This window comes from Podarcis liolepis (assembly GCF_965112155.1).
Source record: "Podarcis liolepis genome assembly, chromosome: 14".
Classification (NCBI taxonomy): domain Eukaryota; kingdom Metazoa; phylum Chordata; class Lepidosauria; order Squamata; family Lacertidae; genus Podarcis; species Podarcis liolepis.
The window spans coordinates 23,853,352-23,863,729 of record NC_139569.1 but is presented as its reverse complement, the minus strand read 5'-3'; the positions used below and the strand labels follow the sequence as shown (position 1 = coordinate 23,863,729).

General features: G+C 43.7%; 1 protein-coding gene across 1 annotated transcript; it reads left to right on the top strand.

Annotated features, from left to right (window-relative positions):
* Positions 1-3,941: 3,941 nt before the first annotated feature.
* RPS2 (ribosomal protein S2) lies at positions 3,942-9,256 on the top strand. Its single transcript, XM_083476131.1, has 8 exons — positions 3,942-4,045; positions 5,148-5,333; positions 5,917-6,006; positions 6,917-7,024; positions 7,729-7,902; positions 8,011-8,170; positions 8,751-8,842; positions 9,128-9,256. The coding sequence occupies exons 2-8, from the start codon at positions 5,151-5,153 to the stop codon at positions 9,209-9,211; spliced, it is 891 nt and encodes a 296-aa protein (XP_083332257.1). The 5' UTR covers positions 3,942-4,045; positions 5,148-5,150; the 3' UTR covers positions 9,212-9,256.
* The last annotated feature ends 1,122 nt before the right edge of the window (positions 9,257-10,378 follow it).

The window sequence follows — 10,378 nt, the reverse complement described above, 5'->3', positions numbered from 1 at the left end:
AAAGTAGCGGCACCAGCTCGGTGGAGACGTAACTTCCTGGTTCATTTTGAAGCTTCCTCACAAGGCAGAAGTGAGTTTGCCTACAGAAAGGAGTGTCCCTGCAGCTCTCTTAAATGGCACGTGCTTTGATGAACTCTAGACAGACTCTAGGACATGAAGGCTTCTGTTAAGATACCAACCGTATTTTTGTCCTTGATTTTATTTAGTTAGCATTTTAAGGTTTGATTAAAAATAAATAAAAAGTTTTTTCTTACATACAGTACCTTTAGAACAAGGAATTGCCAAACTCCCTCCCATTCCTGAATTACAGAACCAGTCTCCCTTAAAAAAAAGCATCATGTAAGTTGGTTTGTTTTAAATGTCATTCCAAATGCTTATGTGCTTGGTCTGTAACCATGCTCAATACAGTGGTACTTCGGGTTACAGACACTTCAGGTTACAGACTCCGCTAACCCAGAAATAGTACCTCGGGTTAAGAACTTTGCTTCAGGGTGAGCACAGGAATCGTGTGGAGTTTGGAACTGACAGGGTTAAAACTCACTGGTGTCCTGTATCTGGATCTGGGAGCTCCATGCAGAGAAGTGCGTCACAGGATGTTGTTCTGACGCTCTTCAGATCTGTCTCTGCAACGGACAGAGAAGCAGCTCAACTTAGAGGCTGCTGGGAGAGTGCTTTTGGAAAGCACAGAGATGCCGGAATGCTCTGATGGTGTCTGATGGAAATTTATTGCTCTGTAAATAAAGCTACTAGAGATTAGAACGGACCGTCTCTGGACTTGATTTATCCCTATTCTCACACGGAAGCAGGACCGTTGCTGCTACTCTGCAATTTCTTTGGCCAGGTCAGGGTGATAGCAGAGCCTACGCCAAGGGAGCGCTGCCTGGACCCAAAGATTTATTTCTCCAAAAATCGTGCTCCAGCAGCAGCAGGAGGCCCCATTAGCTAAAGCAGTGCTTCAGGTTAAGAACAGTTTCAGGTTAAGAATGGACTTCTGGAACGAATTAAGTACTTAACCCGAGGTACCACTGTAACTGCCATATACATGGTAAGTCATTCCACACTGTAGTAAATGATTGTTTAGCCTGCCTATTTCTTTAAAATTTGTTAACTTGCCCATTAATACAATATCCCATATCTGCAAAAGCCACATTCCAACTAAGAGTCTAGCAACAGTGAGTTTTGTTACTATTAATAGGTTGGCGCGAAGTCTCTTTTATTTGAGCGATTTTTTTTGCTTCCTTAGTGTAGTTAAGTGTTTGATTTTTACTATGTAAATGGCACAGGGAACTTCTACTTATTGGGTGGTATTCATTTGCATTATGGTAAAAGTTGTCTGCACTACATATTTCTGCCACATGGTAACATTTTATGCTTATCTGCATGATAACTACAGGTTATATCTAATTAACTTTTACTCAGAGTAAGACATTGAAATTAATACAGTAGATCCAAATTAGCTACGTCCATTCATAACAATGGGTTTACTCTAAGGAGGACCAACATTAGAAAATAGCACCAAGGCTCATTCTAGTCAGGCAGCTGAAGATAGAAGGAAGCCATCAGAAATTCTGTGATCATCCCCAGGATGCACAATACCTTTGTAAGCTTCAAGGCTCAAAACCTTACCTAGAATTACACTGATGTAAATTGCTAAACTTCTCTTTATCTAGCTCTTGGACTTCCTCCAGGACACAGACCTTGCCAGCCCTGTTTTACACCATCCTTGAGTGTTTTCACCTGGCTGGAATGTGTCCTTGAACTCTGATAATGCCTCTTGCTTATCTGGAGGAGAGGGGCGTGTGTATAAACAGACATGAAAGGAATGCCATCTTCAGCCTAAAAATGATTCCCCACCTGATCAGGCAGCACAATCCAGAAGTGTTCCCTTTAAAATGCTACAGTTGTATTATCTAAAAGCCCCAAATCCAAGAAGTGTATTCATACTTTTGCTGCATTTTATTTAGAGAAAGTTCACCCTGCTTCTCTCTCCTATTCAGACACTCACAAGTGATCAAGAAGTACACACAATACGTATAAAAAACAATGTTTATTACATTTGTCTTGTGATCTAAAGCCAGCATACTATATGCCCCAAACTAACATTTTCTGGGCAAACAAAAAAAAAACACATACATATTCCAACATCACTGCAAGCAGGGTCAGTCAAAAATGACTTTGTGAACAAAAATGGCTAATTTTCTTCACTTTGAAGCCTGCCACCATTGCTGTTGGCAATTGTGGGCCACATACCAACCATCTTCTTTCAAAGTGTAAGGTGTATAGACTTCTAAGATTCTGCTGCAGGCTGCCAAAATAGGACCCTAAGCATTGTACAAGTATAAGAACTTATGACCCCCAGCGTTAACATATAAAACATTCATAATTAAAATATGCAAAAAAAACCCACAATTCCCGAATGTTAACATATAAAACATTCATAATTAAAATATGCCAAAAAAAACACACAATTCCCCAATGTTAACATATAAAACATTCATAATTAAAATATGCAAAAAACACACAATTCCATTAAAACAAAGCAATTAAAACAGGAGCCTTGGGTTGTGAGATGAAGGGAACACTTGTGTGTAAAAAGGTAGATCTTCAGAAACCAGTAGCACGCCAATGCAGATGGGGCCTGTAGAAAAAGAAGACAAGTTAGCACTCTGGTTTGATTTTGTAGTACTGTATGCCTTCCTTCCACATAGCATATTTTTATTGGTTTCATTTATGGATCACGTGCTATGAATAATCTCAAAGCAATTTCACAATACAACAAAAAACATCTATTGCATGGATCCTTCTGCTCGTGGGACATATAGGAGCATGGGTTTCATTGCCCAACACGTTGAGCTTTTGGGCAATAAGCTTAATGCTCCCTTTGCTTTACGCACCGTTATCTCACCCAAGGCCACTGGAAGAGGCCAGGGATGATTTTCAGACAGTGCCCTAACAACCTGTAGGCACAATAGAGAACCCAAACTAATGTAAACACCTACTGAGTTTTCTAGCACTCAGAACTAAACTGTTTCAAGCTGGGAATGAGGAATGAGAGAGCCATGCAGCGCTATGGAATTTAGTGGGTCTTCCTTCAAAGCAAGCTCACATCGGGCTTCCAATATATCAACTGCCCTTGGTGTATCCATCCTCCTAGTTTCACTTTTATGTAATCACCCCCCAACTAGGTTCAGCTTAGCGCGTGAAATGGCACCCGAATTAATGGCAAGTCCCTCCCTACATTAAGGGAGGTGCAAAAATTCAATAAAAGCATTTTTTCAATGGTACATTTTCAACATTTAGATGTTTGCCGCCCTGAGAGTTGATAACGAAGTTGCTTGTGAGTTTTCCTTTTAGCTTCCACAATTGTTTTGAAGTGGAGACAGAAAATAAGGGTCTGCTGGTCTTGCGGCAGACGTTCCACTATTCTCGTGTGCACCGGTCGGAAAGCTGCATAGTCCGACGTGCAACAGTGCAAATGTACCCGCATTAGCTCGGAGACCAAATTTCGGGCCTCAACTCCCGGTGGAGGGAAAGAGCCTCCAGCGAGAAAAAGGCGCGTGGCAAGCAACTACACATCCCAGCATCCCTCGCGCCCCAAGCCTAGCTGCCCCAACGGCCAACTGCCGAGGAGCATGCTGGGAGATTTAGTACTTAACCTAAAAGCAGCAAAATCGTAACTTCTTAGAGCAATCTTTTAGCTAAATAAATGTAACCTACAACTTGCTTTTTCCATACAATTTGAAACACCACATCTCCCCCCCCTTCTCCCGTTCCCGCTACATACCCTCCACTTACCTTGCGCCTGCGAAACTGCAACTTCCTTCCTCCCGTCCTAACTTTTATAAACCTGGGTTTTTAATCATGCTCGATCCGGGGCTCCCTCCTCCAGCATAACACATAACAAGCCTCTTACGGCTGCGCATTAGCTCTAGTTAAGGGCGGGGCGGAGAAACATGTATGTATCGCGCGAGGAAGTAGTTCTCGCGAGATGCGCGGCATATAAATAGGCCTCGCCGCGCGGTTTCGGCCTTCTAGTCGAGAACACGTAAGTTGTGCCATGTTTCTTTTGGGGCTGGGGAGGTTGCTGAATCCGTCGCCATCGAGGGTCTGGGAGCCCGGAGTTTGGGCAAGCCCACCGCGATGGGGATTAGGAGCAGTACCCGTCTCATGGGGAGGAAGGGATTTGGGGTTTTTTTCTTCCTCAGATAGTGATGGGGTTATGGGCAAATCAGAGGCCCAGTTCAACATGGATCAGAAACCTTTTATTAGACTTTAGCATCTCAGAACGTACGTTGAGATTGAGCCTCTCCAGAATCAATAATTATATACATTCTTGCATTTAGAAGTACAGTATATCAAGGGGGAAAGGATTTAGCCATTGAAATGTGCGGCCTGAAGTGGTACTGGCAATCTGTATCTGGCCCTCTTGATGTTGCTGCTTGATGAATGAGTGAAAAGTTTCATTGTAGCTGATCTGAAAGGAACTAATTGGGTAGGAAGTGGGAGTTGACTAGCAGAATGACAAAAGTTCATCTCATCCAAGTTGAAATTTGGGGATGGCCTAATTAGAGAAGGGTTTGGGGTTTCTCCCTAATGGGAGTGAAGTTGCTATGGAATGTTGATCGTTAGAAGACAGCAAGACTTTGTTTTAAAGGTCTGTGGTAGCCATCATGCTACTTATTCTTGTTTTTCTGATTGTACAAACTGCTTTATGGACTGTGTTGGTGGATTCAGTGGGTTTAACGTGGGATCAAGAAGGTGGGATATAAGTTCATTGACAGGTGTACATCTCCCTCCCCCTTTAAATGGTTCTTGCATGTAGTGATTAATTTAACGTTTTGAAAAGAAACCATGAAATGGGAACTACCTGGGAAAATCTAGGGCATCTTAATTTTCTTGGCATTGGTGCTTGTGAATTTTGACACATTTCTGTCACTGCCTAGGGCTGCTGATTCCTAAAATGTGCTTTGGTCAGCACCCTGCATCTACTTTGAAATGTGATCACATCTATATGGTTCCATTTGCTACTTGAGGGTAGAAACAATTTTCCCTACTGTTTTTGTTGCCGTTCCAACACAATATCTGTCACTGTCCATTATGTCATGAGCTTAATGCACTAAAAAGTTTGATGTGTTTTGTTTCTACAGCAAATGGCGGACGACGCCGGTGCTGCGGGAGGGGCAGGGGGAGCTGGAGCAGCTGCAGGTGGAGGAGCTGCGGCCAGGGGAGGCTTCCGAGGAGGCTTTGGCAGTGGAGGCCGAGGGCGTGGGAGAGGCCGTGGCAGGGGACGTGGCCGAGGGCGTGGAGCTCGGGGCAAAGCTGAAGACAAAGAAGTGAGTTCAAGTCACCTTTTTGGTGCCCTACAGGTGTTTGAACTACAACTCCCAGCAGCCTCTTTCCAGCATGGGATGCTCAGGTTTTTTGAGCAAACATTTAAGAAATGGAAACTTTCCTTAGATAGGTTTGGTTTTAGAGTTGCTAGGGTTTCAACCATGTCCAGCGCCATGATCAAATTATCTTACTAAATCTGCTTCCTTGGTTTTTCAAAAAAGCTCTGGCAAACAAGGGCTCAGCTCTTAAGTATGCAGAAGAAAATTGTGGTAGGGGCAGACTACTCCTAGAAAGCAGATGAGAGGTGCTATTTTTGAATGAACTGCATTTTAAAAAAAAACAAATAGAAAATTAGCAGAGCTGATAGATTATATTCAAATAGATGAAAATCTTTCTTCTGTATACCCATTTTTTAACAGCAAATTCTACCCGTAGCTTTTCTGTGGAAAAGATTGACATTGTAGTTACTTTTCTGTTAGGGTGGCTAAGGCTGCAGTCAGTGTTTCTTGTATATATGGAATAAAGATCAATGTACAGTGTTTGAGCAGCTTGAACTGATTGCCTTTCATTCCCCCCCCCCCCCAGTGGATTCCAGTCACCAAACTTGGTCGCCTAGTAAAGGACATGAAGATCAAGTCTCTGGAGGAGATTTATCTTTTCTCCCTTCCAATCAAGGTATTTGCTCTATGTTAAGGGCTCTGTAGGGTTTCTCAGGACTGAGAACGATTCACTGTGTTTTTCCATTGGTAAAGTTTACCAAGAGGAGGGGTTTTGGGCAGTAGCTGTCCAATGAAACTGATTAGCCGAAAATTCCATACAGTCAAAAGATAATACTTTTTCACACTGTATGTATAATTGATGAAATTCACTGTCACAAGATTGTTTGATTAGATTTTTTTTTAAAGTCAGATCATTGGTCTATCTAGTTCAGTATTGTCTCTACATTGAGTGGCAGCAACCATCCAAGGTTAATGCATGAGGCATTCTCAGACATAACCCGGACATTCTGAGGAATGAATCCAGGACCTGCATAAAAGGCAGGTGCTGTCTCTTTTCCCCTAAGGAGAAGAGGTCAGTTGGTGGTGGCTCTCCATGATGGCTGTCTGAAGTCATCTTGTGTTCAGAGCTACTGCTATGCCATTGAATGTCAGCAGCTGGGGAACAGCAACAGCAGAGGTCTGTTGCCGTAATGCTCTCCTTGTGGGTCTCTGGGGACATCATACGTGACAGGGTTGCAAAGGAACAATTGGAGCCTTAAAGTATTCTCCCAATTGTTCCTTGGTAAGCAAGGCTTGCTATTGTTGCTGCTCAGCACTGATCAACTGTTGGGCACTTAAAGCAAGCACTGTAAGGAAATCTTTCCTTTCAGATCACATGGGCAAAGGAAAACACTGCATTTTGTGTCAGATTTTTGACAGGTGAACCTTGCCTACTTGTCACAATGGGGTATGGAAGAAGTCTGGATCTGGCCAACTAGCCAGATGCAATTCTTCTCCTGAGACATATCCTTGTTTTAACACAGCAAACTTTGTGATTAATTTATGCTTACTGCTAGAGAACTGATCAGTTAATGTTGCCTTCACAGGAGTCTGAAATCATTGACTTTTTCCTGGGCTCATCCCTGAAGGATGAGGTTTTGAAGATCATGCCTGTTCAGAAACAAACCCGGGCTGGTCAGCGCACCAGGTTCAAGGTAACGTTTTGCATCCATATGAATTCCAGAAATTGATCTGTCTATTTTCAATTGGGCTCAGGCAGAAATTGATCTGTCTATTTTCAATTGGGCTTTACAGCAGAAATTCACCCAAAAAATTGTTTTCTTGGAGACACATTCAGTCTGGCCCTGAAGTGTGTTAGTTTTGGGCCAGGGCAGGAGCACACTTACCGTTGACAGAGCTTGCTCTTTTACAATTTTGAATGAGCTACTTACCTGTTTGCGTCTGCCTTGCCAAATCTCTGAGCCAATCGCATATGATGTAGAGATGCTAGAGAATTGACAGCCAACGGCAGAGGCTGATTGGTAAGAGGCAAAGCCAGAGTAATTAATCCTGCAGAGGGCAGCCGCCTCGAATCATCTCACAGGGTTGGCCAAAATTGGGCTCCCAATTTGTTGCTGGACTAAAACTCCCATAATTGCCACTGTTTGGGCTGATGTGAGTTGTAGTCCAAAACATCTGGAGGGCACCAAGTTGAGGAAGGCAGATAAAGAGAAGTGGATTCTAAACAGATGAATTGACATGCACATCCTGTTTTAAGTTGACATGATCAGGGTGCCTGTGTTCCTCAGGAATGCCTGTTTAACACTGGCATGTTCTGTTGAGGCTTCTGTGCTATGGTTAAGGGATATGTGGATTTTAGCTGCAGCCCTGATGAGGCTTCTCTCGTCTTCCTTTTCAGGCCTTTGTGGCGATTGGTGACTACAATGGTCATGTTGGTCTTGGGGTCAAGTGCTCCAAGGAAGTTGCCACCGCCATCCGTGGGGCCATCATTCTTGCGAAGCTGTCCATTGTGCCCGTGAGGAGAGGCTACTGGGGGAACAAGATCGGCAAGCCGCACACTGTACCTTGCAAGGTAACGTTTGACACTTTGCTAAACCAGGGCTTGGGACTTCAAACTAGGCTTATTGACATTAAAATATCCATGCCAGTTTCTTACTGTGTGAAACTTGTGTTTGTTTAGGTAACAGGTCGATGTGGCTCCGTACTTGTGCGTCTCATCCCTGCGCCACGTGGTACTGGAATTGTGTCTGCCCCAGTTCCCAAAAAATTGCTGATGATGGCTGGTATTGACGACTGTTACACATCAGCAAGGGGCTGCACTGCCACCTTGGGCAACTTTGGTACGTTTCTATACTTCTCAATTTACTTGGTCCTGTCTTGAAAAATGACAGTGCAGTGCAATAGATTGTGTCACTGTTACAAGTAATTCATGTAAAGGGCAGCAGTAGGCATCATGGGCCAGAAGGAAGAAAAGTCTGGCAAGCTGCCAATTTCTCTAGGACTTTTGGTTAAGAGGTGAGAAATACTTCAGCCTTTGCCAACTTTGTACCTTCCTGTTGGGACTGATGGAAGCTGTAGTCTAAAAATCTGGAGGGCACCTGGCTGAGGTGCAGCTATACTTTGTGTGTATACGTTTTCAGACACACAACAGAGTAAGTACTGCCTTTTGGGATGTGTTTTAGTAAAACTCTCTCCGCTCTGCTCAGTTGTACCTGGTCCAAGTGGTGCAACTGTCGTTTTTCGAGAGGGAAAGCGAATGAGTTTGTTTGCACGGCAGTGAGATTCAATGAAATAGTCTCCCTGTTCCTTTTCATACTCAACAAGGCAATTATATTTTTCCAGTAGCAACAACTGGTTTTGGTGCTGCCAGCTCAGTCTCGTGTACATTGGTGACCGTGTATGATCTTTCTTTTTCTGTAGCCAAGGCCACCTTTGATGCCATCTCAAAGACCTATAGTTACCTTACCCCTGATCTGTGGAAAGAGACTGTGTTCACCAAGTCACCTTATCAGGTAAGAGCAGCCTTGAGAGCTGTAGCATGCATTTAAGATGTCTTTGGGAATTAGCTTTATTTCATGAATCTGTGCTCATAGGCAGGGGTGGGGGTACATTATTAATCATGAATCCATATAAGAACCAGCATTTCAATTCTTTTGAGGGCTGTGTTTAACAGAATATAGCTGCTGCCATCAGGTCAAGCTGCAGTTAGCAGGTTTGACCACTTCAAAAGATTACCTGGGGTGAATGAAGTTCAGAAACAATTCGTATGTTTATGGTCTCTTTGCCTTTCCCTGCAGGAGTTCACTGATCATCTTGCAAAGACTCACGCTACCAGAGTGTCTGTGCAGAGGACCCAAGCAGCTGCTGTGGCAACTACCTAAAAGATGTCCTTTAAAATAAAGTGACCAAGTGTGATTTTTAAACCAGTCTGGCAGATTGTGTGTAGTGTTTGTTGTTGGATGGGTTATAGGACGTTGGTGCCTCCAGAGGAAATAAAAGAACATAAAGTGTGGCTGCTGGATCAGGCCAAAAGAGCTCATCTAGTCCAGCATCCTGTTCTTATAGAAGCCGGTTGGCAAGCTTCCAAAGCAGAACCTGGGTACACCACCACCTTTCATAAGTGGCATTCAGAGGCATCCTGTCTTTAGTGAAGATAGAACATTGCCATTAGTAGCTTTATCTTACTTGAATGTCTGATCTTTTAATTATAGTGCTAGCAAGTGCCCAGTATAGGTTGGACCTAGCATATGACATTGATATTTTAGGAGCTCTTGAACAGCATTAAAGGGGATTTACTGCCTTACAGGATTGTATCCCAGTATTAGTCATGCTCTGAGTAGACTTGAAATTAATGGACATGACTAGCCGGTCAATTCATTTCAGTGGCTGAGCAAGACTGTTCGGTAACCCACATCTTTTCTGGGGGTGGGATTTCCTCATGTGTAGCTATAGCCATCGGAAAAAAGGATATTGCCACCCTTTGTAAGACACAGGCCCATTTGGATTTTTGAACAAGTGCTGTGCACATATTCTTCCCCAAAAGATCTGGGTAAAAGTCACATCCAGTAGAGTTGCATTGAACAGCATTGGGGGGGGGGGTACGTGCTCAGAAAGACTTGTTGCCTCAGTCTGTCTTGAGAGAATGGAGTGCACTACTGGGGATGACGTCAAACCACTGGGGAGTCACAGTGCCTGCTGTGGCTGTAGAGAAACTGCTGCCTACCACATTTTTGCTGTGTTAACACACAAGTGACCTCTGCAGGGTGCAAGCCTGGGTAGGGTTTATGGAGGTCCTGGGCTGCACAGATGACAGTGCTCCCCCTCAGCCTCACTGATGTGGTCAAAAGGAAAGCGGAGCAATACATTTGGCACCAGCTTGGCTGCAGGAGTTGTTGGAAGGTGGTGTCCAACCAGCTTTTAAAATCCAGTCTGTTTTAATGTAGGGTTTAATGCTCAGTCTTCTCAAGGCCATGGGTATGGGTTATCCCTTGGTGGTGGAGGAATGTCTTTTTTTTCTAGATCAACATTTACTAACTGGAGTTTGGAGA

What these genes read in the sequence shown, in the direction of transcription:
- RPS2 (XM_083476131.1), top strand. Translation starts at nt 5,151, where the DNA reads ATGGCGGACGACGCCGGTGCTGCGGGAGGGGCAGGGGGAGCTGGAGCA. An exon ending in TTTTCTCCCTTCCAATCAAG is followed by an intron (nt 6,007 to 6,916) that starts GTATTTGCTCTA and finishes TTGCCTTCACAG; the next exon opens with GAGTCTGAAATCATTGACTT. An exon ending in TCACCAAGTCACCTTATCAG is followed by an intron (nt 8,843 to 9,127) that starts GTAAGAGCAGCC and finishes CTTTCCCTGCAG; the next exon opens with GAGTTCACTGATCATCTTGC.